The following is a 27420-nucleotide window of genomic DNA, read 5'->3' on the forward strand; positions in this document are numbered from 1 at the left end:
GGTCTCACCGCTTTTGGTCTCGGTGGTGTGGGGATGAGGTGTCTTGGGCTCTGGTGTGGACCCTGGGCCACCCCTGGCTCCAGAGAGGGGCCAGCAGCACAGGGGCGGACCCAAAGCCCAGTGCCAGCATCTGCTCAGGCCCTGTTGCTGTGACCACGTGGACCCCAGCGTGGGGACGGGCGAAAGCTGAGCTCCAGGTTTGCTCTTCCCCCTGCCATCCCCTCCTGCAGCAGCACCCTCGGAAGGACCCCGGGGCACCCTGGAGCGGCTCCGTGCCCCCAGGCTGCATCCCTGGCGCCATGGCAGCTGGCCACGCTGCCTCACCGGAGCAAGGTGGGTTGGGGTCTGGGATCTCCATGTGTGACGCTGCTGTGGGCAGCTGGGTGCTGGCAGTGCCCACTCGGTAGCTGGTGTCTGGGCTTGGCTGGAGGGCTCTGGGGGGCTCCGGGCTGCCAGGGCAGGCAGGCTACGGCCCCTGGCAGTTTCCAGGCCGGGCTGTCCTGATGCAATTCCCTGTTTGCAAAACATCTCATCAGCCTCCCCGCGAGTGTCCCAGGGCAGCGTAACCTCCCCTCCGTGTCCAGGGCTGGTCGGACCCTCGGGTAGCTGCTTGGCTACGAAAGCGGGGACTCCGGGCACAGCCATGGGACACGCTCCGGCCCTCCACGAGTGGTCGTGGCAAGCTGATGTTGGGCCTGGCCGTGCTTTGGGGTTTCAGGCCCACGACAGAGCCACCGGCAGCGCCGCCGTCCGCCGGCAGCCGCTCGGGCAGGGAAGCGGCTGCGGGTCGCAGCGCTGCGTCAGCAGCACCATTGAGAGGTCAGCGTGTCGGGGCACCGCGGCTGCATCCTGCTTGTGCCAGCGTGGCGGGTGTCGAGGGCCCCCCCAAAACGCCTGGACGGGGCAGTGGGGCTTCCCCAGGAGCCACGGGCAGGGAAAGCACTGAACCATCCCATGCAAAAACAGCTTTAGAGTGCGGGTGGGTTGATTCCCCCCCCAAAAAATGTCAAGAAAAGCCCCCCTCCAGCACTTGCACCTCCAGTTTGCAGCCCTGTAGAGGAGAGGCTGGAGTTGCTGAGCTGTCCCCCTGGGGCAAAACCCCCGCAGGTGGGTTTGCTGCTTCCCAGGAGCTGCAGACCCCGCCTTGGCACTGAGGCGGGTGGGTCGTGGCTCTCGCCAGTGCCAGAAGAGTTAACGCTCCTGAAATGCCGTGAAATGTTCCTGCTGCAGGTCAGTCTCCACTGGGGATTAGGGGAATCTGGCCGGGGAGCCAGGGCCGGCTCCTGCCAGTTTAGGGCCGGCTGTGGGACGTGCTCGGCGAGGCAGCGGCGGGATTGAAGCCCCGGCACAGCGTGCCGGAGCAGTCCCGCCGGGGTCTGGCACGGCCAGGCGCTGCCTTGCAGCAACAGAAGACGACAGCCTGGCCATAAATCAGTGGGAAGGGAGGGCTGGGAGCCGCCGTCGGGCTGGGTGAGCCCCTCGGGGGGGCTGGGGGGACACCCACCCTGCCAGGCGAGCCGGGGTCCCGTGCTTGGCAGCGTGGCACTGGTGGGATGCTGGCGGGCAAGTGGGGATGAGCAGGGTGGATGCGGGCCGGTGCCTGCACCCTGCTCCCGGCCCAACGGGCGCCCAGAGGCGAGGTGCCCGGTGAGGGGCTCCTAGGGCAGCCCGGTCCCCAGCAGCCCCGCAGCGTGGGCTCTGCGTGTCTCCCCACCGGCAGCCCTGTCGGAGTGGACCACGGGCTCTGGCAGTTTTCTCATCCTGCAGGAATTCAGCTCCGTGGGCTGGGGGGGGTGTGTGTGCGGGCGCGCATCCCCCTCCTTTCACTCTCCCTCTTTGGAGACTTGCCGCATTCTGCCTTTGATCTCCCCCCGTGTTTGCCCAGCCGATCGCTGGGCTCGCCGGGGTTAGAGGCTGAGGTCAGCGCCTTTCCCATTCCAAACACCCAGAAACATCAGTGGGAAGGGAGGGGATTCAGATTACAAACCTTCCCGTCCTCCCCTTCCACCCCGCTCGCAGTGCCGTCGGGGAGCGGCGATGGATTGAGAGCCCCTCTCACCGAGGCCACCGCTGCCACCTTGTCCCTGGCACCTCGAGAGCCGGCGATGGATGGAAGTGGTGGGCAGCGTCGCTGGTGGTCCCGCGGGCGCTGGGCGTGCTGAAGGGCAGAGGTTTGGTCCTCTCCTCCTCTTTGTACCCCTGCCCGCCTGCCTTCTCCCTCGTCCCGTCCATCCTGAATGTGATTTACCCCAAGCCCTCGCCAGGCCGGTGGCACGGGGAGGCCAGATGCCTGCTCGCGGGGATTCCAGCCGTCAGGGCCAGGGCCGGCAAGCGGGCGTGCGGCAGCGTGCGCCCGTGGGCATCGCGCTCCTGCTGCCTTTGCTGGCGGCGGCGGCGGCCGGGCTGAGCCTGCAGCCGGGCAGGACGCGGCACCTGGGGGTCTGCCCCAACCAGCTGAACCCCAACCTGTGGGTGGACGCGCAGAGCACCTGCGAGCGGGAGTGCCAGGCCGACCAGGTGAGCGGGGGCTGCGGGGGGGTTGGGGGGGATGGCGGTGTCCCCAGGCCCCCCGAGGGACATGCTGCAGCGTGCAGGTCCCGTGCCCGGCGGCGCAGCCGGTTCGGTGGCTGTGGTGCAATGGGCTGCGGCTTTGTTCCCCTGAGCCCCTGCTGTCGGGTGGCATGAGGGGTGCCCCGGGGCCACTCCCTGGCCCCCCAGCAGGCAAAAAAACTGCTTGTTGCCCCCCCTGTGTTCCCCCTGGGCCATGCCTGCTGGTCAGGACACCCCCTTAATGCAGCCCGAGGATGCTCCCACCCGGCTTGCATGAGGGCAATGGGTACACTGGGCCAGGGACCCCCGTCGGGCAGTGGCCAGCCCCCACCGGGCCCCCCCCCCCCCCCCCTTTTCCCTGAGGGCAGGAGCCCATGGACCGGGCTGCCTGTCCCAGAGACCCCCTGCGCTGGGCTCCGCAGCAGTGGGCAGGGGCACAGCACCGCCGCCCCGGCCAGGGCTGCCTGGACCCGGGAGGGGGGTGACTCCCTCGCGATTCATCTGTGCAACGAGTTCTGCCTCTCCTCGTCCAGGAAAAGCTGAGAGGAGTGAGATGCTGACTGCTGGGGGAGAAGGGGCTGTCATCACTGCTGTGGACCCCTAACCCTGCTGAGGGGGGCTGAGGGTGGGCTGGGGCCAGCACAGCTGTGCCAAGGAGGTCTGGCTCTTAGATAGAGCCCAGCGATGCTGGCGGTGCACAGGGCTGTGTGGGGGACAACCGCCCACCCAAAACCCCCGGGAGGGGTGGGAGCAGTGCCCACAGCCCACGGCACAGCAGTGACCGCCCCCCCCCCCGAACATCTCCTCCCTCCCCCCGGCCAGGACTGCGAAGGCTTCGAGAAATGCTGTACCAACGTGTGCGGGCTGCGGAGCTGCGTGGCCGCCCGCTTCGCCGACGGCAGCCTCCCAGCGCTGGCGCTGGCCCCGGCGGCCTCCTGCGAGAGCTTCGTCTGCGCGCAGCAGGGCTCTGACTGCGACATCTGGGACGGGCAGCCCGTCTGCAAGTGCAAGGACCGCTGCGAGAAGGAGCCCAACTTCACCTGCGCCTCCGACGGCCTCACCTACTACAACAAGTGCTACATGGACGCCGAGGCGTGCCTGCGCGGCACCCGCCTCACCACCGTCCCCTGCAAGCACATCTTCACCTGGCCCGACACCAGCCCCGTGCCGCGGGAGACGACGGCGCACCCCACGCCAGGAGCCGGGCCTGAGGCGCCGGTGCCCCCCGCCCTCTACAGCAACCCCTTCCACCAGTCGGTGCGCGCCGGCGGCACCGTCAGCTTCCGCTGCGACGTCAGCGGGCGCCCGCGGCCGGACATCACCTGGGAGAAGCAGAGCGAGCGGGAGGAGAACTTCATCATGCGGCCGGACCAGATGTATGGCAACGTGGTGGTCACCAACATCGGCCAGCTGGTCATCTACAATGCCCGCCACGAGGACGCCGGCATCTACACCTGCACGGCCAGGAACGCTGCCGGGCTGCTCCGCGCCGACTTCCCGCTGTCGGTGCTCAGGCGGGAGCCGGGGGGGACCCCCCAAGCTGGCAGCCCCCAGCCCTTCCCCAGCGCTGAATGCCTGAAGGAGCCGGACCGGCGGCGGTGCGAGGCCCCGGAGGTGCGCTGGCACTTTGATGCCAAGCAGGGCTCCTGCATCACCTTCCGCTACGGGGGCTGCGGGGCCAACAGGAACCATTTTGAGACCTACGAGGAGTGCCGGGCGGCCTGCCTGGGCAGCGCCCGCCCCACCTGCCTGCTGCCCATGGTGCAGGGTCCCTGCCAGAACTGGGAGCCCCGCTGGGCGTACAACCACCTGCTGAAGCAGTGCCACTCCTTCGTCTATGGCGGCTGTGAGGGCAACACCAACAACTTTGAGAGCAAGGAGACCTGCGAGGACGTCTGCCCCTTCCCCAAGAGCCTGCAGTGCAAGGCTTGCCGCCTGAAGAGCAAGATGGTGCTGAGCCTCTGCCGCAGTGACTTCGCCATCGTGGGCCGGCTGATGGAGATCGTGGAGGACCAGGACTCCGGCATCGCTCGCTTCGCCCTTGAGGATGTCCTCAAGGATGAGAAGATGGGCCTCAAGTTCTTCAACATCAAGTACCTGGAGGTGACGCTGACCGACATGGACTGGAGCTGCCCCTGCCCCAACATGACGGCGGAGGATGGGCCGCTCATCATCATGGGCGAGGTGCACGACGGCATGGCCACGCTCGACCCCAGCAGCTACGTCCGGGCGGCCAACGACAAGCGGGTGAAGAAGATCTATGAGCTGATGGAGAAGAAAACCTGCGACCTCCTGAACCGCTTCCAGGACTAGGAGCGAGCCGGGATGTGCTGACGTGGGGGTCTGCAGACCCACCGGGGGGGGAGGTGGGTGGTGTATGCAGCCGGGGGAGCCCCCACACCAGTGCTTGTATCTAGGGGTTACCACCGTGGTGCTGTTCCCCCCAACCCGTCGCTGAGCCCCAGCCCAGCTCCCACCTCCTCTGTAATTTATCTGCTGCATGCCTCCCCACCCCGTATACCCCCCAGCCCGTATACCCCCCAGCCTGGCCAGCAGCTGTAAAGGCCCGGGCTGGGTTGCAGAGGGGTGAGAGGTCTGCCAGGCCCCCCCCCCCATTCTCCCCAAACCTTCCCATCCCACTGAAGCCTCGGGACCCAGTGTAGCAGCCCTGGGTGCTCCTGGTGCAGGATCTGACCCCTCACTGGTGCTGCCGGGGCGGGGGATTGGGGATGCCACCCCCCCCCACCCCCCATCCCCCCAGTGTCAGTGCTGAAAGCATCAGGGAGCTGCTGGGGGTGGAGGGGCAAAGCCCTGGAGTTTATTGGGGGTGGGTCCCCCCCACCGCTGGCACAGCATCCTCCAGGGAAAGTGGCACAGAGCAACAAGTCTTGCCCACACCTTGGGGTGCTGTGCCCCCCACAGCTGCTGCGCTGGGAGCCCCGAAGGCATCGGGGGAGACCCCCCTCACGCCCCCCGCCCCCCAGCCAAGCCCAGACCCAGCTGCAGGAGTGGGGCGCCGTCCCATCGCTGCCGTCCCCAGCCCCGGGTAGCACCAGTGTGGGGGTGGTGTGACCCCTCGAGGAGGCATCGACGAGGGGTGCGATGTGCCGGGAGGGGCCATCAGGGCGGGTTACTGCTTGCGGAAGATGAGGCTCTTGTTGTTGGCCGGCATGTCCACCTGGAAGCACAGAGCTGGGGGTCAGGGGGGCCCCCACAGCGCAGGGACTGCCCCCCTCCGCGGACCCCCGCACCTACCATCCTCTCCAGGCGCAGCCCGTTGGCCTCGGCCAGCTGCCGCAGCAGCGCCGTGTCCCGCAGGCCCCAGGCAGGATTGCTGCCAGGGAGGGAGGCGTGGGTCAGGCAGGCGGACATCGCACCCCTGCGCGCCCCGAAGCAGCCCCAGCTCCCGGGGGCATCCCCAGACGGGGAGGGCCTCCCCCTGGCCACTGCTTTAGGTCTTGTGGTGAAGGACCCCGCTGGGACGGAGCCTGCTGCGGCTGCAGGCAGGACAGGCAGCACGGGCAGGCTGGGCCACAACCCTGGCCCCTCCTCACCTCTGCCTCAGGCTCCGGTCGAAGTCCACGTTGCTCTGGGGGCTGATCTGGCCGTCCACGGCGTAGGGCTGCCGGGAGACGAAGCCGGAGCTGCAGGCGCAACGTGTCATGTCCCCCCCACCGTCTCCCCCTCCAGCCCGCGGGCTGCTGTCCCCACCGCGCACAGAAGCCAAGTGAGAAGGGACGTGGCCCCCGAGAGAGACCACGGGGTCCTGTCAGCCACTGTGGATCCCGTCACCCACCGTGGGACCCCAGACCCTGCCCTGGATGGGGTGGGGGAGGACGGTGTCCCTCCCATCCTGGGGGCAAACAGCCAAAGCTGCCCCACCCAGGGCTCAGCAAGTGCCCCAAAAGGCTGAGAGCCCCTCCCACAAAGCCAAGCCCCCTGCTTTCCCCAGCCCCTCCCCCCGCCATGCCCAGAGCTGCCCTCCCATCCATCCCCCCTCAGCACCCCCAGGGACGCCCCGCGCCCAGTGGGATGCTCCCCCACCAAGACGGGCGCTCAGCCCAGCAGCACCCACCCCGTAGGTGAACAGCACACCTCCGGGCTTCAGCAGCACCCCGGCACCCTTGAACAGGCCCTGGGGAAAGAACAAGGTGGGGACTGGGTCAGGGGGCTGGGGACACCTCCCCAGGAGCCCCATCCTTGGCCCTGGGACCCCCAGACCAGGGGACGGGGACCTGCAGCCTGGCCCTGCTCACCTCGGTGCACCGCAGCTCGGCGATGTGCATCATGTTGATGCTGACGAGGAGGTCAAGGGTGGCGGGCTGGGTGCCCCCCCACGTCTCCCAGCCCTGCGAGACGTCCAGCAGGATGGGGGGCAGCAGGTTGGGCACCCGCATGGCCTCCGCGTAGGCGGCGATGCTGCGGGCACCAAACCCCACGTCAACCCCGGCATCGCCTGCACCCCCCCCCCATCCCTCCACCAGCATCTGCTGCAGGCAGAGCCCAAACCTGCCCGCGCTGCCTGCCAGCAGCTTCTCCCAGGTGGAGTCTCTGATGTCTAATAATAAGGTTGTGCTTGCCTGGGGGGTCTCTGCTCCAGGTGAGGGGTCTGCTATCGCCCAGCAACTTGCTTTCCAACAGGCAGCTGGAGCACCAGCGGCACGCGGACCGCGAGACCCCAGCCTAAAACAACCCCGGTTCAGCATGGCCTCTCGGCAGGGCAGCCGCAGCGCGCTGCCGCATGTGCGCTGCCCGCACCCACCTGCCCGGGCTGCCCGCACCCCGCCGGTGCCACCGCACCAGCACCCTGCGGTTTCGGGGTGATTTATCCCCTTTTCAGCACATTTACCAGCCGGGTCCTGGTTCCTTCACGCATCGGAGCGGGGAACCGCAGCCTCCCGGCCCCAGCCCAGAGATTATTTTTAACCGGGGCAGGCGGGGAGGTGATGGGTGGGAAGGCCGCCAGCTGCACACCCCCTGGACAGGCGCCAATTTCGACACCTCCCCACCGGGTTTATTTTTTTTTTCATGGGGAATTCCCCCCCCCCCCCCCCCGCTGCAGAGCCTGGGTTTATTTTTGTTTCCTGAATGGAAACCGGGCCCTGCAACGCCTGGGACGGGCGTTTGGCCGCAGCCAGGCCCGCGCCCACCGACGCACAGCAAGTGAACGCGGCCCGATGCGGCTCGACAGGGCAACGCGACGCGGGGAGCGGGCTGCGAGCCCCCCGCTGCGTGGGTGGGAGCCGCTGGCAGGGTGGGTGACGGGCCCGGCATCGCCGCGGCCATGCGTGGGCGTCGGGAGGGCGACAGCCGCTCTGCAGCAGGATGGGCTGGGGGGGAGATGGATGCTGGGGCGATACTGGGAACAGCAGAGCACCGAGCTGGGGAGCCCGGGCTCTGCGGGAGCCGGGTATTGGGGTCTTCCTGGGAGAAAATAAAGCATTGACTTGGGCAGCCTGAGCCATCTGAGCGTCGGATGTTGGGTCCGTCCCGCAATAAAACACGGCACCGGCGGGCGCTCCGGCCGTGGGTCCGTGGGGAGGGGAGGGGGCTGCAGGCTGTGCCCCCACCCCACCCCACCCCCCCCGCCGGGAGCCCCCGCTCACCTGCGCAGCGCCCGGGGGTCGATGTCGGAGGGTTGCCAGCGGGCCTGCGGCAGCGCCCGGGCGAAGTGAGCGGCGTGGAGTCCCGCGCCCGCCCCCACCTCCAGCACCCGCAGAGCGCCGGGCCCCGCGCACTCCCGCAGCACCGCCAGGATCGGGCCCTTGTTGCGCTCCGCCGCCGCCGGGGCTTGCATGGCTGGAGGGGGCGGGGCCGGACTACGGCTCCCGGCAGCCCCCGCGGGGCCGCCCCACGCGCTGTGGGCGGAGCCTCCCACGGAGGTCAAAAGTGGTGGGGAGGAATAAAAAATGCCGAAGCAAACGTTTTTGCGCCGCCCGGGAATCGAACCCGGGTCGCAAGAATGGGAATCTTGCATGATACCACTACACCAGCGGCGCGCCTGTGTGTCCTCCCGCCCCGCCGGCACTGGGCTGCCCAAGCGTGACCGCAGGCGGGGGCGCAGCCCGCAGCGCAGCGCGGCGCGCGGCGGTGGACGCTGCCGCTCTGCCCCCCCCCCCCGGTTAACTCTCCGCGTGGGAGAGATGGGGGAGCAGCGAGGATACCCCGCGGCGTGACTCCTGGGATGGGGGTCCCAGCGAAGCCCCCACCCTTCCTGCCGCGGCTCCCACTGCCCGTGGGCGCCAGGAAGGATCCAGCCGGAGCCCCACGGCCCAGCTTCGGGGCTCACCAGCGCGGGAAGGCGCCGGGGTGCTGCCAGGTCTCGGGTGGGGAAACTGAGGCACGGCCTCTCTGGGTCAGAGGGCGGGTGATGAGCCGGTGGCGGGTCACCCCGGGTTGCGGTCGCGTTTAGGCTCAGTAACAAGGGTTGGGGGGGTCGCATGGGGGCTGAGGGCTGCAGGGTGCACCCCTGTGAGCACCCACGGGCGCCCGGCGCCCCGCAGCACCAGGCCTTGCTTTGCAGGGTGCTCTCTGGGGGGGGTCAGGCACCCTGCCGCACCGTGTGTCCCCCCCCCACAGGGCTGTGTCACCACGGCCACGCGGCCGGCGAGGCGGCAGGGCCAAGGTCACCCTCATGGGGTGGCTTTGCCGCCCGCCGAGTGAGGCTGGAGTGTCCACAAAGACCCCAGTGAGTTTGTCACCCGGCCCGGCCCCAAAACCACCGGTGCCACCCAGCCGTGGGGTGGCCGGGGACAGGACGCGGGGAGACCTTGGCGACCCTTCCCCGCTTCAAAGGTCACCGCGACAGCCGGGACACGGCCGCCCGCCCCGGCTGCCCACGCCGCAGGGCGGCCCGTGGCTCCGCGTGGCCGGGGGCTGCGTGGCTTGGGGCTCATCACCACGCTGTCCCCACGGTGGTGGCACCCCGGCCCCTGCCTCGGCAGCCCCCGCTGTCCCCTGCCTGGCTCCCACGTGTCCCCCAGCCCCTGGCTGTCCCCCTGCCCGCCCCCCTGCCATCTTGTGTCCCACGTGTCGCCTGTGCCCTCTCACCCACTTGGCCACTGCGCGTCCCCGCGCCCATCCCCTGCGTGCGCCCCGCGTCCCGCGCGTGGGTCCCGTGTCTCCCGCGTGTCCCCGTGCCCCGCGTGTCCCCGGCGTGGCCCCACCACACGCGTGCCCCGCGTCCCGCGTGCATCCCCCTCACGAGCCCCGTCTGTGTCCCCACGTGTCCCCGCACATCCCACGCGCGTCCCCTGCGCGCCCCGCGCGCTTCCCCTGCCGCTCACCCCCCCCGCCCCGCGTCTGTCTCCCCTCCCGCGCCGTCCCGCGCCGTCCCGCGCGGGCCCTTTAAGCGCGGGGGCGTGTCGCGCGCCCGGCCCGGCCCGGCCCGTTAAAGGCCCGGCGCGGGGCGCGCGCCGCACTTGGGCGGGGGCGGCGGGCCCGGTGCGGGGCCCGGTGCGGGGGCCGCAGGATGTACACGCTGACGCGCGGCCCCAGCAAGCTGGCCACGCAGCGCCGCACAGGTACCGGGGGCCGCGGGGACGGGAGCGGCGGCGGAGCGGGGGGTGGGCGCGGGGTCCCGCTCCGCCCCGCTCCCCCCGGCCCGCCGTGACGCCCGCCGTGCCCGCAGGTCCGACGCAGCAGGCGGTGGAGAGCAGCGAGCTGCGGGGCCGGCTGCAGCCCGGCGCCTGGCCCCCCGCCAGGTGAGCCCCGCGCCGCCGCCGTGACCTTGGGGAAAGGTTACCGGGCCGGGCCGCGGAGGAGGGGCCGCGGGGGGGCTGCGGGGTTCGTGGCCGGTGGAGCGGCCGAACGGAGGTCGCGGGGGAGGGGGGGTTGTCCCCCAGCCGGGGCCGTGCGAGCGGCGCGGGAGGCACCGGTCGCCCAAGCACGCTGGCTGAGCCGGGCACCGGCCTCCTCGGGAGGGACGGGTGGGCGACCGGCGGGTCCCGGCCGCAGCCCCCTGCCGCCGTGGGGTTCGGAGCTCGTCCCGCGTCCCTGAAGTGGGGGGGCAGGACCGGCCGGAGGCGTGGGGCCGGTGCGGGACGGGGGATGAACGGCTGGGAGGGGGGGGGAGATGCGTTCTCCGTGGGGGCAAACCCCAGCCGGGCAGGGCTGGCAGCTCCGCTCCGCCGGGCAGGGCCGCGGGGCCCGGGCGGCTCCCCCCGCTCCCCCGGCCTTCGAGCAGCGGAGGAGAAAACTCTCCCCTCTGTCGCGACATCTCTCCGCTCGTGGCCTGCTGTGGCTGTTACCCCGCTGGCCCTCCTCCGGGCAGGCTGCGGGGCAGGGTCCCTGCCCGCTGCCCCCCACCACGCGCGGGGTGGGGTGCATTACCCTGCCCCGGTGGGAGCGGGCAGCGGGGCCGGGGGCTGCCTGCTCTGGATCTCGCCTGTCCTGCAAGCCATAACACCCCCCCCCCCTCCCCGGGCTGCCGGGGCCCCTTAGACTTTGTCCCGTGAGAAACGCGGCCGTTGCAGCCGCGTCCCGCCCCGAAGCTGGCCTGAAAAGCCAAAAAGCTGAAATTTCGCACTGACCGTGCCCGCAAGTCTCGTCCCAAACCTTTCCCTTTGAGCTGCCCGGTTTTGCTGTTTCCAGGCTGGGGCTGGTTTCAGTGCCCTGCTCCCGGGAGGCGATCCCAGCTCCGAGGAAGCCTGACCTGCTCCCAGTTGGCAGAGGGTTTTGTCCTGGTCCTGGGCCACCTCAGATGTGCTGGGGGCCGGGGCTGATCCAGCAAACCCAGGTGCTGGTCTGTGGAGGATGGCACCGCGGTGCATCCCCCTGCCCAGTGCCGAACTGGATTTCATTTCCATTTTCCTGATATTTCAGCAGTTCTGGTGGCAGATTTTTTATTTTAGGGACTGCACTTGGTGCCAGGGCTGGAGGATGGGCGGGAGATGGGCAGTGTGTGTTTTTCCCTGGGGAGCTCCCCATGCTTGCACCCCTCTCTGTGCAGGAACCCCCTCTCCCAGGGGGCTGGGTCCCTTTTGGTCCCCTCCCTTGGGCACTGGGCTGAGCAGGGCTGGCTGCAACCATGCCCCTGGCCTCGCCAGGGCTGCAGGCAGCTGTTGCACGCTGTGGGGCAACCTGGGGCATCCAACAACCCCTGTTCTTGCTGCAAACTGTGGTGGGAAGAGCTGCCTGTCCCCCCCTCACCTCCCCCTGGCTTCCCTCGACAGCCCAGCCCAGAAACTGGTCTTCAACAGAGTGAATGGCAAGAGGCCACAGGTGCTGCCGCAGCAGGTCTTGGCCCCTGAGGAGTGCTACACGCTGGCCCACGAGGAGAACGTCCGCTTTGTCTACGAAGGTGAGGGTGGAGGGTCCCTGGGGGCAGGCACCCACTCACCGTCACATCCCTGAAGGCTGCGGGGTTCCTCCTGAGGCAGCCGCATCATGCTGGGCACCTCGGTGGCAGGGATGGGGTCCCTAGCCTAGGCAGCTGCCCTTGCTTGCAGCAGCTCTGGCTCCTCTCCCACAGCCCCCCAGGGCTGGGAAATCCCCCTCCCCAAACCATCCACTGTCTGTTTTCCCCCCTCCCTGCCCACCAGCCTGGCAGCAGGTAGAGCAGCAGCTGGACGGCACCCGGAGCAGCGAGAGCGCCTGCGGCCCCGTGCAGTACATAGAGAAAACCCCCAACCCCGGACTGAAAAGTAAGTGGGAAGCAGTCAGGGTGCTCAGGGGTGCAGTGAGCTGGTGTGGGCTCAGCTGAGCACCTGAGCAGGGCTGCCATGGGAGGAGGAGGATCCTGGTGCTGGATGTGCTGGCGGAGAGGCTGGGTGGGGGGGTCTGTCCTGCTGGTGCTGAGGGTGCGGGGGGACAGCTGGCCCTGGCACCAGGGTGGGGATGTCCCACTGTGCCCAGTCACAGGAGCCCAAGCAAGCAGGATGCCTGGTTGATGACTCTTCTGGAGACCATGCCTTCTCCAGCCACCGAGGTGGGTTCAACATCATGCTGGAGAGGAGCCCCCCTGGGTCCCGCCATGGGGACCTGCATCTCCTGGGGCCGAGCAGGACCAAGCTGGAGCGCAGTGGGGACAGGGACAGCGTGCTTCTCTGATGGCAGATGGAGTAAGGGCTGCGAGGCAGCCTGGGGGCTCCGGCAGCGGCTGAGAAGTCCCCAAGCAGAGAAGGTCCATGTAAACTCAGCCTGGCCTTTTGGGGACAGGGCATAGGGGTGGGGGGAATCTTGGGGGTGTCACTCTTTCCATTGGCAAATGGTGTGGCTCAGGGGGAGCACCTGGAGCTCTGCTTCAGCTGCTCTTTTATGCTCTCCTCTCTCCCTCCCCTCTGTTTCAGACTTTGTTCCCATTGATCTGGAAGAGTGGTGGGCACAGCAATTTCTGGCCAAAATCGAAAACTGCTCATAAAAGGGAAGAAAGGTTTGGGTTTGGTTTTTAAAGAGAAACAAAGCTGAGAGCATCTGCTCAGAACCCAGAACTGGTGGCATTTTAGAACCACATTTTTAAAAGATGACCGAAACCAAGTGACCCACGCTGCCAGCCCAGCGGGACCGGACCACAGCCATGCCCCCTCCCTGCGCCCGGTGTGGAGGAGCAGCGTGCAGCCCCAGCCAGGATTCCTTAAGTGCCAGTTCTTGGATCGCTGCAGCTCCTGCAGCCTCCAGCTCCCAGGGACACTGCGGTGCTGTGCTGGGGACAGGGGAGCAGATCCCTGTGCTGCAGCCGTAGCCACGGGGAGGACAGCGGGGTGCTGTAGCAGACCTGCCAGGCAATAAAGCGCTGAAACTGCCAGTGGAGAGGCGCTTGCGGGATGGGGAGGATGTCTCTGCAGGAGGTGGTGAAGCAGCTGGGGTGCAGCATCATGCCCTGGGCTGGAGTGGAGCGGGGCCTCCCTGCGGAGGGGGGATCCTCACGGCAGAGTCCTTGCTCTGGAGGCAAAGGGCTTGGAGCATCTCCCTGTCTTTCTTGGAGCTGCATCCTTGCCCCAGCACTGCCTCATCTCCCTGGGCTCAGCTGGGGGCTGGTGCTTGCCTTGGGTGTACGTTTGGGATTGGGGGGGACAGAGGGGCAGCTGCTGGTGTCAGGGACAGGGGGCTGAGGCCCCTGGCTGGGGTTCAGAGCCGTGCTGCAGTGCGTAGGTGGGTAAGGCTGCAGGAATGAAGGTGCCCGGGCCACCCCCCCACTGCCATGGAGGCCCTTCACAGTGCTCTGACAAAAGCCATTTTGAGCCCCAAGATCAAGGTCTCCCCCTTGTCCATGGTTGTTGGGGTGCAGTGGGGGGCTAAGACACGGTGGTTGTGGCTGCCTGGTGTGGAAGGGATGGGGACCTCCACTTGTGCTCCTGGGGCACCTGGCGCACCAAAATCCCTCAGCCCCTGGGTTTTTCCAGGCTGGACTGAGCCCTTCTAGGTCAGGTTTTGGAGGACGTCCTCCCCCCAAGGCAGAAAGCAGGAGGCCAGCACAGCCACAGCAACCCAAGCCCACCAGTGCTGGAGCTACTCTCCAACTCCAAAGACGACGAGGAAATGCTCACTGGAAAAAAGAAAAAATCTTTATTATTCCTATGATGGGAATAACCACCACACTGCAGGCAGAGGGGAGCAGCAGCTGCCTGGGGCCTGCAGTGATCCTCCCGCTGCACATGGCCACCATGGCCTGGGACACCAGAGACTTGCCAACAGCAGCCAAGACCCTGCCAGCACAAAACCCGGCTGACCCCGAGCAGCAGCACCCATCCAGTGAGGGATCCTGGGCCTGGCTCCTGCCCCCGGGCTGCTGCGACTCAGCGCCGAGGCTGTAACCGAAATGGGAGCGAGCAGCACCACGCCGCCTCGGCGAGCGGAGCAGGTTGTGGCAGCACCGTGTGAGTGAGAAACGCTGCTTTGTTAAGGCTTGCTTCATTTAGGCCAGGATGGCCCCACCAGGGGTGGGCTGATGCTGGGGATGCCATCTTGGCCACTGACTCCCACCACTGGCTCAGGGCAGGGTTACACTGCCTCTGTGCCACCAGCCCCAGGACCAAGCCTTGGGAGGGGGGGTCACCACTACTCCAACGGGAGATGTGCGGGGAGTGGGGGTCGCTGCTGCTGGTGGGCTCAGGGTGCTGCCAGGCTGTGGTACCTGGCATAAGCCCATGCTGCAATTCAGCATCTAGCCCTGCCACAGCTGCCCCTTTCCCACTGCTCCCAATTCCAGGCAAAGCCCTGGAGGCTCTGCCACATCCTGCCATGTCTCCCCTTTTAAAAAAATAAAAACCACCAAACAGTTAATGGGAGGCCCAGCACTTTCCCGGTAGCTCCAGGCACACCAGAAAGCATCCTTCCTCCCCCCCATCTTGCACAGGTGCTGCCCCAAGGAAGCCTGCAGCTCTGAGGTGTTCCAGGGATGCCATTCACCTGATGGCTGCTCACTAATAAAAACACACGTTGTTAAGATCCAGGGAAATTCTTAGTAACATGATGCACCATCGTTTCGAACAACAACATTAGGCAAAGGGAAAAAGTGGAACGGGAAAGAATGAGTGAGTCAGTCACAGGAACAAAACAAAAACCCAACCGAAAAATATAACCTGACCCCTGACAATGCAATCACTAGAAGGGAATCAGCACCCCTTGCCATAAATATTAATTCATTTAGTTATGTGCAATTGTGTGTATTACTATAGTGCAAATAGCTCTGCATTGATCGCGGAGCAGCTGGCCCGAAGGGGACTGCCCCCAGGTGACACAGGGACTAGTTAAGGACAGACAAGAATCAACACGGATTTAAAACAAACAAAAACAGCAACTCAACCACTGGGAAACACCAAAAAGAAATCCCAGTTGCTGCCTCCAACTCGGCGCTGGGCAGCACCAGTGCCTGATGTGCCATGCCCAGCAGCATCCCCACGGCCGGGCGAGCTCCAGGCAGTGCCCTGGCTCCCTGCCTGCCGCCGGAACAGCCCGGCCTGGGGCGGAGGGGAATGGCGACCAGGAGTGGGACGCGGGTGCTCTGGTCAGAGCTGTGCCGGGCGTCAGGGGAGAGCGCAGCAGGGCACGGGCACAGCGAGAGTGTCGCTGGCCTTCCAAACCGCTCCTGCGGCTGCATAGCACGCTGCGGGGCAGTGCTGCTGGTTAAACCTTGTCATGGACGCAACAGTGAGGCCAGCACCGTCCCCAGGCACCCTGCGGCACCTCCCAGCCACCCCCAGGCACCCCGCCACACCTCTCTGCCATCGCAGCCTTCACCCCCGCTCTGGCTCTGCAGCCGTACCCACCCTGTGCGGTACCCAGGGGGCCGAGCTCTGGGCATCTCTCCACTCACGCACCCACACAGCCAGCTCTCTGCGCAGCTCGGTCGGTGCCAGCTCCTCGGGACAGGCTTGTGTCCGCCCGCAGGCAACCAGGCAGGAGGGGACAGCGGTTCCTAAGAGGTCTGAGGACACGGACCCTCCTCCCGTGCCACGCAGGGGACAGACGGGGACAGGAGGCTTGCCTCGTCCCTTCCAGCTAGACACAAAGTGCTTCTAAGGGAAACCACTGTGCATCCTAATTAACCCAGCGACCGGTCTGGAGCTAAGCTATTTGCCAACCACGAGCAAACCACCTCATGATACACCTTGACATGCGGGCGAAGACCATGAAGCAGCATCCTGACGGGCACAAGCGCCGGGCAGGGAAGAGGGGTGTGGGGAGAGCGCGGTGCTGTGTGGGGACAGCATCCTGCTCCCCGGCCACCGGCCCCATTCCCAACACCTGTCTCCACCCACCCAGGCGTCCCCCCTGCCTTTTGGGCTTTGTTTTTTTTTTGCTGTAGAGATGGGAACGAAGGCTGGAGAGTGGAAGTGTCACATGCACGCACGCAGCCACACACAGACCCGCGCCGGCGATACACAGGCACCACTTGTGTTCCCGACGGCAGAAGGTACGACGCCATCCGCTCCCCCCTCCCCTGTGAAAAGTTTCTTACATTTATACATTATTTAAGACACGCCGATATATAAATTACTGTCTCTATGTATACTATGTATAGCCAGCAGGGCCAGTCCCGTGATGAAGGGCACCAGTGGGGGCCTCTGCTCATTTCCCTCTGTCCTCTGTGTAGTGCTGGAAGCGAGTGAAGCTCATGAAGACTTGCTCCAGGGAGATCTGGCTCACCGAATAGTCTTCCAAGCGATATTTCTCTTTGGCTTTCTCCAAGGCCCCGAAGACCTGCGAGGGAGGGCACGGCCGTTACGGCAGGGTACCTCGGCTGTGGGAGAACCCAGCAGGCTGCGACGGAGAAAGCAGAAGAAGCTTTTTCCAAGGGAGACCCGGGGGAAGCGAAACCTTCCCTGGCAGGAGGGCGGTGGGAAGCCAGGAGATGGATTATTTAGCAGAGTGCCTGACCCCATTTAAAAATATGTTGCGCCTTGCACCTCGGCTGCGGGAGCACCCGCAGCCGAGGTGCAAGGCGCTTCCTTGGGCCAAGGGGAGCAGCGGGGAGCAGAGAGGTGCTGATGGGTCGATGCTGTGCCCACCAGTGCTGTGTTCCCAGTAGGGAGATGTGGAGTGGGAAGGATGCAACTACCAAACGCATCCCTTCAAGCACCCTCCAGAGCCTTCATGAAGTATTTTGAGATTTACAAACAAAGGCAAAATCAGCTCTCGCTCCCCAGGGAGACCCTGCTTTCCCTCTGAGGGCTGCGGCCAAGGGCAGCCAGCTCGGAGGGTTGGGACAGAGTGGTTCTGGCTCAGCACACACGGTGCATCCCGGGTGCGCACACGCTGGCCATGTAACGCAGGTGACCTGTTTGGGCCAGGAGGCGGGAGAGGGTCAGGGAGAAAAAACGCTTTCGAATTAGCTTGTTTTTTATAAATCACATGGATTTTGGACAGAGTGGCTCTGGAAGAATAGGAAGATGAGCTGAGCGGGAAAGCAAAGCACCAAAAGCATGCACAGGGGCTCCAGGAATAGGGCTGCCCCTCCAGTCCCCCCCGTGAAGGGGTAGGATGTGCTCCAGAACCCCCTTACCTGTGCCCAGCTGAGGTTCTTGTTGGTCAAGTGATAATGCACCATGCCCTGGTGCTCGTGTTTCAGGACACTGCCTGGGAGAGATGAGCAAGGAGAGGCTCTGAGTTAGGACACTCGCCAAAGCCCACGAGCAGTGTCCTGCCCTCCCTCCCTCGGAGGGCAACTGCTCCAGCAGCTCACGGTACCTGGGAAAGTCTTCTCCACGAAGGCCTTGAAGGCCTGCAGCTCACCCTCCTCCTCACTCCGTGTTTTGGCCAGCAAGGTGTAGCCGCTGCCAAACTTGCTTTTCAGGTGCTGGGGGCTGCCCAGGCATTTGAACTGCCCGTTCACCATGATGGCCAGCCGTGTGCACAGGGCCTCGCACTCCTCCATGCTGCAGGACAGAAGAGGACTTGTTCAGCAGGGCAGGAGCACCAAGACAGAACAGCAGAAGCTTCTGGGAAGGGGCTGGAGGTGGATTCCCTCCGCTCTGGGCTTTTGGAGGATGGAGACTTGAGTAAAGCCAGCCACTGCCAGCTGCAGGCAGTGTCCACCCACCAGGCTCTGGAGCTGGGTCCCATCCCTTGGACCCCACCACCCTCCTGGCTGCTCCCTGATCTCTCATGCCAAGCCCTCCCCAGACAAGTGTCACCTGTGGGAGGTGAAGATGATGGATTTGCCACACTCCCGCGTCCGTGTCACTGCATCCCAGAGCAAACGCCGGGCTACAGGGTCCATGCCAGTGGAGGGCTCATCCAGGAAGATCACAGGGGGACCACCAATGAGGGCAATGCCGGCGCTCAGCTTCCGCTTGTTACCACCGCTGCAGGAGGAGACGGGAATGGGGACAGAGACCCGATATGAGCACAGCGAGAGCCACGCAAGACATGAGGGGCAGAGGGGATGGGGTGTCTCCACGTCTCCTCTCACCTGTAGGTCCTCACGAGCTTGTCAGCATGGGGCTCCAGGAGCAGCCCTCTCAGCATGTTCTCCACACAGCTGCCGATGTAGCGCTCGGGGATGCCCCGCAGCCGGGCGTACATGCTCAGGGTCTCGCGGCCTGTCATGTGGTCCAGTAGGGCATCGAACTGCGGGCAGTAGCCGATCCGCTGCTGGACCTTGGGGCAAGAGGAACCCAACGGGGATTAGCTCACAGGCAGGTCTCTGCAAGGAGGCGTCCAAGCCAGAAGGTGCCTTGGCACCCACAGGGCATTGCTGCACCTCTGCAAGGTTTCTGCTCAAAGCAACGGGGACTGAGCTGCAGCTCCGAAACCACAGGTGAAACAAGAGGGGAATTCCCCTTTCGCCTAGAGCGGCCGGTCTGGCAGGGATGGACACATGCAGTGCGCCTCGGGATGGCACCTGTGTGGTGTTTCCCAAGCTGGTTCCTCATCGTGAGGGGCCATTTCAGGTGGCCCAGGCTCTAAGCAGAAGGAAAGCACTGGAGGGTTTGTACCTTCCCCACATACTGGCCTCTTCTGGGAACAAGAGCCTATCACAAGGCAGAATCCCAGAGGACGAAGCAAGCAGGACCACACTGTCAGGGCAGACCCTCCCCATGTTCTCCTTGCCTGATGTTGTCTGGGGTTGACAGTGGTAGAGGTACCCAGGGATTTCCAACTATGGAGCTAAACCCTTTGATGAAGAGTTTTCCACCTTTCATTCGTTTCATCTCTGTTGTCCCACAGAAGAGGGGACTGCTTCCAGATGGCCAAAGAACGGGGATATGGGCCAGACAAGGACACAGCATCCCTAGGATATTACATCCACCCCCGGTAACTGCAACCATGTCCTCCTCAGAGGCACTTGCAAGGTGGCCCAGCCCAGGCAGAGGAAGGACTGTTTGTAACGCCGCCCTCCACCCCTGCAGTCCTCGGTACCTTCTTGATGTTGGCCAGAATACTGTGGCCATCCACAAAGGCGTCCCCCGACGTGATGCTCTCATCGCCAGTCAGCATCTTGAAAGTGGTGGTTTTGCCTGCTCCGTTGAAGCCAAGAAGGCCAAAGCATTCCCCTTTGCTGACTGCCAAGGAGATCCTGTCCACCGCCAGCAGGGACTCCCGGCTGTCATAGACCTGGTGGAGACCAATGCACAAGCCATGCCCGTCACCACACGTAGCACGCACCCAAGGCCACGGCAAGGAAGGCAGTGGCTTTACTGGCCCGTGGGGACCACGGCTCAGCTGGCAGCAGAACGCTCAGGAAGGGCCACACTCTCCTCACCTTGGTGAGCTCCTTGATGACCAGAGGACTGCTGAGAGATGACAGCAGTTCTGGTGGCGACTCCAAAACCTTCTTCCTCTCATCCGCCACATCCCTGTCCTCTGGCAGCACAGACACCCTGTTCAGCAGTGCCACCTAAACATGGGGGAGAAAAACACTCTTTGCCACCTGGCTGCTGGAGGACAAGTGGGTCCCTCCAGGCTGACCTGGGGCAAGTGCTCCCAACCCAGGCAGGATCCACCTCTTCCATCAGCCACCTCTGGGGACACCTCACTCCCTTTGCATCCCTGATCACTCAGAAGTACTGAAGTTGAGTGACTCCACAGACCCCAGGAATTCAAACAAGATCTGGGCAAGCAACATGGGCATGTCTCCAGCTTGCAAGGACTCCTGAGCTTGGTTTGGCACAAGGGCACCTTAATTCTCCCTCCCACACGCTTCAGCTCACCCATTTCCGCCGCCTGCAGATGCCACAGACCAAAGTCCTCAGTCTCCAGAGGAGGTTTGTCTCAATGAGGAAAAGAAGGAAGAGGAAGGAGAAACCTTGGATGGTCAAGGAGGTCAGGTATCGTCCGATCCCAGGCGTCTCCCAGGAAAAGTAGTTCATCTGATAACTGATATCTGAGCAGGGATGGAACAAAATCAGACTTGGATCTATGCACACTCTGGGGATAAGCAAATCAGCTCCAGAGAAAGCTGTGAGCCCAAAGCTTTGCCAGGCTCCTCTCCATCCCAGCTCACGCTGGGCTCCCTGCCCACAGCTCTTTCCGATGCTCCTCTCCATCCCAGCCCACACTGGGCTCCTTGCCCACAGCTCTTTCCAGCACCTCCCACAAGAGGATTCAGGTCTGGAGGGGATCTGGCAGGAGATGCCCATTGGAGGCACACAGAGGAGATCAAGTTACTCTTTCAAGACTGTAGCTGGGCTTTCTTTACTCATCTGTGAAACTTTCCCTAGCCTGCATTTTCCTCAAATTCATTAATAAGGAAAAGAATTCTTAATTTGACCACTTATGGGTATCAAACAGTGCCCATTTTTTTCTTAAAAATGGTACCTGGACCTACTGCCCAGGTTGGGTGAGAGGCCCCATGATACTGCCCAGCTTCACCACCCACCCCATGAAGACCCCCCAAGCGTGGCTGAAGTGGGATGGCCAGGATGGATGGGTGAAGACCAACACAGAGACTCACTGAATGCCTTGCAGATGAAGATGGCTTCAACAGAGGAGGTGCAAAACTGAATGAACTCGTAGTTCTGGTAGAAGTCACTGATGCATTGGCCCAAGCAGTAATTGGGTAAGACGAGAAAGACTTTATCCAGAGTTTTGGAGAGGTCCACCAAGCCCAGCTCTGAAAGATGAGCACAGGAGGATGAACAGATTGGAGTTAGCTGGTTTTAGAGAAAGATCCTGATATGCCCAAGTTCAGAAGGAAAACCAACAAATTTTGTCACGTTTAATGGGCTAGAGTGGGCTGTTGTAGGGTTTTTTTTGCCCTGGGGTGAGAGAGGCCCCTTGGGGTCTGGATCTTCTTGGTGACAGTAGGATGCAGTGCTATGCAGGCACAGAGGGCAGTGACCCACCTGGTATGCTCATGATGGTGACCGCAAGGAAGGTGGCAGTGCCTGAGAGGATGTTGAAGATGGTGAGACGGGTGTAGGCCGTGGCCGCTACCGAGAAGAAGAAGCTGAGGAGGTACATGAGGGGGATGATGGCCCAGCCATAAAGGAGGAAGATCAGCATCACATCAACGAGGTGGCTGTCTTGGGTGAAGGCTTGCACATCAAACGCTTGGAATATCACCTGTGGCACAGCAATGCGAGGAGAACACGCATTTGTCTTGACTGCAAGTGATGCCACCTTATCTCAGCAGCCCAGGCAGCAAGGTAATGGCAGCACCACACTGATCTGGATAACCCCTTCACAGATGGTTCCTACCAGCAGCCCATGCCTGTCCCCAGGGGAAGCCCTCTTTCTGCAGACTGGGACGCAGAAGGGCAAATCTGGGGAATTCCTCTCCATGTTCCCACCTATCTGAGATTTTCTAGTGCCCACACCCAAATGCTTAAGTGCCAGAGGCTGCAGGGAACTGACCCAGCTGCTTGGCCATGGGCCAGCTCTCAGCAGGACCAAGGGACAGCTTTCTTGCTGGTCCTTTCTATTAACTGAGACAATGCCAGTGGCCTCATCCTTTCCCCGACACCCACACATACCCCAGCTCTCCCAGAGGAGCTCACCCAGAGCTCCCACCCAAGGGGGGGACAGGAGGGTGTCAGGGGTGACTGACCAGCATCAGAGCACAAGGGATGAGGAAATTGATGATGTCCCAGAGCAGGGCGGAAAGCCAGAAGTTGACCACGTAGACGCCGCTGACAAACTGGACGTGCTTGGCTTTGATGGCCCGCTCGCTGACCAGCAGCAGAGCGAAGGTACTGGCGAGTGAGGCCATGCCGTACAGCAAGTTGATGGCAATGGCGAACCCGGTCTGGCCTCTGCGGGGAGAGCAGCGGGGCAGGTTAGGATGGTGACAGCTCGACAGACCAGCGCTGAGGCTACGTGGGGACAGCACACCCACACCATACTTCTTGTGGAGGTTATGCCCACCCAGCAAGCCAGCATGCAGAAGAAACACCCCACAATACAAGCACACCTCAGTAAGATGAGCATCTCCCATGCACAGCCCACCTAGCATACCACAAACCTCCACCCTGCCTTTGTGATGTCCCACGCACGCCCCCTCTCGTACAGGTGATGTTCAGAGATCCTGGATGCAGGATTTTGTGAACTCTGCAGCCACACAGCCCCCTCTGCTCTGACCACCCGGGGAAAACCAGCCCCAGCCAGTATCTAGAGGGAAACATCCAACCACCGAGATATGCGCATGGGGTAACATGGCTGCCACTCTCAGGCAGGTAAATCATCTACACAGTTTTGCTCTCCTGACCTCCTGAGTCCAATCACAGCTATGTTTGGGTCTAAAAAGCTCCAGCCTGGCTCCTCCACTGATGCCAGTACAACCAAGCCAATCTGCACCCATGGAAGTCACAAGCCCTAGCAGGAAAGCAAGCGCCGTGCCATCAGACGTACTCCATGAGCTGGTCTTTGGCCTTCTCAGTGATGTTGCGGGGCTGAGGGTAGTTGGTGACTGTGATGGAGGCGTTGGGGCCCGCCAGTACCCTGAAGACAGCATTGTCGGCCAGCACAAGGGCCGTGGCAGGGGAGTGATATGCCTGGTTGTTGAAGAGCGCGGTGACCACTGTGCGGTTCCCGGCTCCTTCGAAGGAGGCGGCTGCAATGTAGTGCTCGTTGAAGGCTCCCCCTTCCTCAGAGGCTCTTGAGATGAGGTACTCCTCCAGGCCACCTGCCAAACACCACGGCTGTTATGAGCAGGCTCCATCACATGAGAGCTAACTGGGGCCAACTGGAAAAGGCTCCAAGCAGCCCCAGCCCTGGTGGCCCACCCTAGCCCTGATGATGGCCACAAACGCAGGGTTATGGAGAACACAGCTCTGCTCAGGTGAGGAAGGGTCCTGCCAACGCGTGCAGGAGAGGATACAAGGGCACACGTCAGACACGCCGCAGCTGGGACCTGAGCCACCCACACCAAGGGCCCTGGCAAGAGAAGCCTGTGGCTCCTGCACACCCCACTGGGCATTGCCTGCTCCACAGCTGCTCCGTGAACCCTCACCCAGCACCTCCAGCGGTGACTGGCGCTGGGCATCCAGCAGCTCCACATACTGCTCCGCCAACCTCTGCGGCAGACCCGAGGTGGCCGAGACGAAGAAAGGCACAATGGTCTGGCCGTAGGGCTCCAGCGTCAGCTTCAGCAGGGAGGAGTCCCTGGGCCCTGGGAAGGTCTTGGCCACGATGAGGGCAAAGGCAGTGAAGATCAGAGGCACAAGGAACTGGGCTGCCACCATCTTCCAGTTGCGCCAGCTGTACATGGCTCGCTTCATGAACATGGCGTAGAACTGCTGGCAGCACAGGTAGAACTGGGAGAGGAGAAGTCAGGTCAAGGCAAGCCCTGCCAGCTGCAGACAGTCCCGCGGGCCACATCACCCCATGCAACTGACGGGGGGAATGACCCCAAAACCACCTCCCCGTCCTGCACGTTGCCCGTGAGCCTGCAGCAGAGCCTGCTCTACAGCCAAGCCTGTAAAGCAATTAGCAGGGCAGATGCTTGACTCCAGCACGGCAGTTCAGCCCATCAAACTCCACAACTTCCCAATGGGATGCAGTCACTTTGGGATCTCAGGTGTTAAAAGCAGCTTCGGCCATGACCTCTACCTTCCTCCACCTCTCAGCATTTGAGGTTCAAAACTAGGATTACTGCAACACAGCTGCCTGCCAAAGCGACCAGGCTGAGATGCTTAAGAGCTCCCAGCCTGGACCCTGCAAGCATCTTCTTTGCTTTTACAACCCATAAACATCTTTCTCCCCTTCTGCCTTTGAGACATGCCCTTGAGAAGCACAGGGAAATTTATCACAGGCGCATAGGCAGCCAGCCATTAAGGGCTGCCAGGGATTTGAAACACAAGCCTAGCAAGGGAAGGAAGATGGTTTTTCTCATCTCCCTGCTACAAATCCCAAGTGATGTAGCAACAGCAGGTGAAAACCCACTTCAGATCACCTGGGACACCTTCAAGAGCATCTCTGTAGACCTCAAGATTAACATGAGTAGCATGGCAGTGGCCATCCCCGCGACTCTAAAAACACTTTGCCCAAAAGATTCAGATGCCACTTTTCCTTTAGTAACTTCCAAATCACAGGCAGCAAGACCAGCCGCGGGAGAAGGTCCCCTTCACACATACTGTCCCCATTCCTGCTGCACCAACAGCCCCAGCGCTCACCCCGGTGTTGAGCTTGATGCTGGAGCAGTCCTCTGTAATGAGCGCCCCACTGTCGTCTGTCATATCTGTCATGCCACTCAGGCTGCTGGAGTCATCCATGGCCCAGTCGTTGGAGCGTCTCTCGTGCTGGTACTGGAGAGCAGGCAGCTGGATGGCCTGGATATCCATGCTGGAGTCCACAAGCTTCCCAACCCTGAGCCAGGAGGAAAAGCAGGTGATGAAACACAGACCCAGACAGGATCAAGCTGTTGTGAGCTGGGGAAGCCAAACCCAAGAGACAAAACCCAAACCGTGCCCCAGAGAGCTGTGTAGGACACTGCCGTCGCCAAAGCACACAGGGACTGGTCATCACCAGATGACACCCCACCAGCCTACCTCAGGAAGACTTCCTCCATGGTGGTGACTGAGGCGCCGTAGCTGGCGATGCCCAGCTCCTCCCGCTTCTGCTCCAGCTCCGTGAACAGGGCCTCAAACCTGAAGGGAGAAGCAAGGTGTGAGGTGCTGATGCTCATGAGAGGGGGCACTCAGAGGTTAAGACCCTCTCGGCGTCAGTCCTGCAGCTGGTTCGAGTCCAGCTCCAGGGCTGCCTGCAGCACTTGGCACCCCACTCTCCCCAAGAGCAGCTTTTGGGCTCCATCTTCTGCTTTTTCTTGCCACAGGTAGCCTCAGCTATCCCCATATTTGATTTCGGAGCCAAAAAGCCTGCCTCATTTTTGCCACCCTCCACAGCGCAGCCATCACCAGCTAGCAGCAACCAGTGCTGTGCCGTGCAGCTGCTACACGGGCAGTGACACGGTGGGCATGGGGGCAAGAGAGCGATGCAGCAGACACAGGGGAGGACAGTGGTGAAAGGAGGAACCAAATCTGATTTTCCAAGACTGGCGCCGATGCAGAAAGCAGCTCCCCTTTCCAGCAAGCCCGTGACAACAGCGTGGGCCCCAGAGTGTGCAGATGCCCTCCCACACAGGGAGGGCAAGCAGGAGACGATGCCGTTACCTATGCGTGCTCTCCTTGGGCAGGATGAAGGACAGCTCTGCCCCAGCATTGCTCTCCATCGTGGCGTTGGGCACATACTGACAGATGAGGCGGGAGATCTCCCCCAGGTTACAGTACGGCTCCTTCACCATCACCATGTGGTATCCCGCCCCTGGGCAGAGCCACAAGAGAAGGGAGAGGAGGGTAAATCGCAGCTCAGCCTGGCCCTGGCGTGCTGGAGCAGAGAGGGATGCTAAGGCACTACAGAGCTTTGATGGCTTTGCCTGGGCTACGGGCACGGTGCAGGAGCAAGTGTGGGGATAGGCCTCAGAAGAGACAGAACAGCACAATGGGGACCAGGAAACCATCAGACAAGGAGCAATGGGTCCCATTCCCTGCCCTATATCCCCCTCCTGCTCCTCCCTGGCAAGGAGACGACATCAAGCACAGCCTGCCTGCTCCTCCCTTACCGTATTTACGCTTGAGGAAGAGTGAGGAGCCGCAGCACTGCAGCTCGCCCTTGGCCATGATAGCTATGCGGTCCCCCAGCAGGTCAGCCTCATCCATGAAGTGGGTGGTAAGCAGGATGGTTCGGTTGCTCCTCTGCTGCTGCAGGAGGTCCCACGTGGCCCTGCGAGAGGCTGGGTCCATCCCTGATGTCGGCTCATCCAGCATCACCACCTGCACACAGGAGATGGGTGCTGGTCAAAAAAGCTGGGAGAGGCACAGCAGCGCAGGAGGGGACAACCCCAGGGCCTGGAAGAAGCCTGGATGTCACAACGTGCATGCGATGGTCTTGCTTGGGGGAGCAGCTACCAGGCAGCAGAGCTGCACTGCAGCCTCAGAGTGTTTTGTCCTCAGAGCTGTCCCCCTTCGTGGGGGTACTCCTGCCCCCTCCTCGCTGGCCCTGCATCTCCCATTGGCTCACCACGGGTGAGGAACAACCTCAGAGCTGCTAGAAGGATCTACGCTGGCCCCAGGGATAAAGGTCTGAGGTGAGCCCCACCGAAAATGCTTGCCTTGGAGTCCCCAATGAGGGCGATGCCAATGGAGAGCTTGCGCTTCATGCCGCCGGAGAGCGCCTTGGTCAGAGAGCGGCGCTTGTCCTCCAGGTTGAGGATCCTCAGGATGTGGTTGATCTCCTCAGGGCACTTGGAGGGTGGGTACCCCTTCAGCTGCCAGACAGGGGGGAGGGAGGGTTAAGTCTGCCTGCAGGGGTAAGTGAATCTGGCAAAGCCTTCCCACCATGCCAGCCACCAGCTGCTAAACCCCACCACAAGCCCTCCTCCACACCCAGGCAGGGAAGTAGGAAGGCACAGAGATGGGCTCCTGCCCAACCCTGCAGGAGCTGGCACAGCTGGTGTGGGGGTTTCTGCAGAGCCATGCTGCCTGCAACCCTCCACTCCTCCATCAGCCAAGCAGGGAGCTCCTGCCTGCAGGTGATGTTGAAAGAGGAGGCAAGGGCTGTCTGCTTATAGAATCATGGAATGGTTTGGGTTGGAAAGGACTGTTAGAGATCATGTAGTCCAACGCCCCTGCAATGAGCAGGGACATCTTCAACCAGATCAGGTTGCTCAGAGCCCCGTCCAACCTGGCCTTGAATGTTTCCAGGGATGGGGCATTGACCAACTCTCTGGGCAACCTGTGCCAGTGTTTCACTACCCTCAGTGTAAAGAATTTCTTCCCAGTATCTACTCTGAATCTCCCCTCTTTTAGTTTAAAACCATCACCCCTTGTCGTATTGCAACAGGCCCTGCTAAAAAGTCTGTTCCCATCTTTCTCATAAGCCCCCTTTCAAGTATTAGACCACAACAAGGTCTCCCCAGAGCCTTCTCTTCTCCAGGCTGAACAGCCCCAACTCTCTCAGTCTTTCCTCATAGGAGAGGTGCTCCATCCCTCT

General features: G+C 63.0%; 4 protein-coding genes and 1 non-coding gene across 8 annotated transcripts in view; 2 read left to right on the forward strand and 3 right to left on the reverse strand.

Annotated features, from left to right (window-relative positions):
- Nucleotides 1-2109: 2109 nt before the first annotated feature.
- WFIKKN1 (WAP, follistatin/kazal, immunoglobulin, kunitz and netrin domain containing 1) lies at nt 2110-4870 on the forward strand. Its single transcript, XM_075436706.1, has 3 exons — nt 2110-2171; nt 2247-2517; nt 3373-4870. The coding sequence occupies exons 1-3, from the start codon at nt 2110-2112 to the stop codon at nt 4861-4863; spliced, it is 1824 nt and encodes a 607-aa protein (XP_075292821.1). The 3' UTR covers nt 4864-4870.
- A 710-nt stretch (nt 4871-5580) lies between these two features.
- METTL26 (methyltransferase like 26) lies at nt 5581-8387 on the reverse strand. 3 transcript variants are annotated; one of them, XM_075436424.1, is made up of 6 exons: nt 8157-8387; nt 6807-6969; nt 6626-6685; nt 6105-6172; nt 5806-5884; nt 5581-5728 (listed from the first exon to the last, which is right to left on the reverse strand). In XM_075436424.1, exons 1-6 carry the CDS (start codon nt 8345-8347, stop codon nt 5681-5683), a joined length of 609 nt encoding a protein of 202 aa, XP_075292539.1. In that variant the 5' UTR covers nt 8348-8387; the 3' UTR covers nt 5581-5680. The 3 variants fall into 3 exon arrangements, with proteins under 3 accessions (XP_075292539.1, XP_075292542.1, XP_075292540.1); XM_075436427.1 differs by lacking the exon at nt 5806-5884; XM_075436425.1 differs by lacking the exon at nt 5806-5884 and having other exon boundaries at nt 6105-6194.
- A 91-nt stretch (nt 8388-8478) lies between these two features.
- TRNAG-CCC (transfer RNA glycine (anticodon CCC)) lies at nt 8479-8549 on the reverse strand. The gene has a single exon. It is a non-coding gene; the product is annotated as a tRNA-Gly (tRNA).
- Nucleotides 8550-9958: 1409 nt separating this feature from the next.
- On the forward strand, nt 9959-13299 carry MCRIP2 (MAPK regulated corepressor interacting protein 2). The gene is made up of 5 exons (XM_075436021.1): nt 9959-10073; nt 10181-10253; nt 11724-11851; nt 12093-12194; nt 12840-13299. The coding sequence occupies exons 1-5, from the start codon at nt 10022-10024 to the stop codon at nt 12908-12910; spliced, it is 426 nt and encodes a 141-aa protein (XP_075292136.1). The 5' UTR covers nt 9959-10021; the 3' UTR covers nt 12911-13299.
- A 733-nt stretch (nt 13300-14032) lies between these two features.
- ABCA3 (ATP binding cassette subfamily A member 3) overlaps nt 14033-27420 on the reverse strand; it is a 31951-nt gene continuing 18563 nt past the window's right edge. For both annotated transcript variants that reach the window (XM_075436019.1, XM_075436020.1), the window contains exons 14-31: nt 26540-26695; nt 25991-26201; nt 25542-25692; nt 24921-25019; nt 24546-24738; nt 23384-23687; nt 22783-23056; nt 21983-22187; nt 21279-21498; nt 20888-21046; nt 20145-20317; nt 19697-19831; nt 19354-19548; nt 18404-18591; nt 18126-18296; nt 17680-17867; nt 17495-17568; nt 14033-16692 (exon numbers count right to left, since the gene is read on the reverse strand). In XM_075436019.1, the coding sequence (XP_075292134.1) occupies nt 16561-16692; nt 17495-17568; nt 17680-17867; nt 18126-18296; nt 18404-18591; nt 19354-19548; nt 19697-19831; nt 20145-20317; nt 20888-21046; nt 21279-21498; nt 21983-22187; nt 22783-23056; nt 23384-23687; nt 24546-24738; nt 24921-25019; nt 25542-25692; nt 25991-26201; nt 26540-26695 (3228 nt within the window). In that variant the 3' untranslated portion in view covers nt 14033-16560. The remainder of the gene's footprint in view (nt 16693-17494; nt 17569-17679; nt 17868-18125; nt 18297-18403; nt 18592-19353; nt 19549-19696; nt 19832-20144; nt 20318-20887; nt 21047-21278; nt 21499-21982; nt 22188-22782; nt 23057-23383; nt 23688-24545; nt 24739-24920; nt 25020-25541; nt 25693-25990; nt 26202-26539; nt 26696-27420) is intronic.

Source organism: Opisthocomus hoazin, chromosome 15 (genome assembly GCF_030867145.1).
Source record: "Opisthocomus hoazin isolate bOpiHoa1 chromosome 15, bOpiHoa1.hap1, whole genome shotgun sequence".
Lineage (NCBI taxonomy): Eukaryota > Metazoa > Chordata > Aves > Opisthocomiformes > Opisthocomidae > Opisthocomus > Opisthocomus hoazin.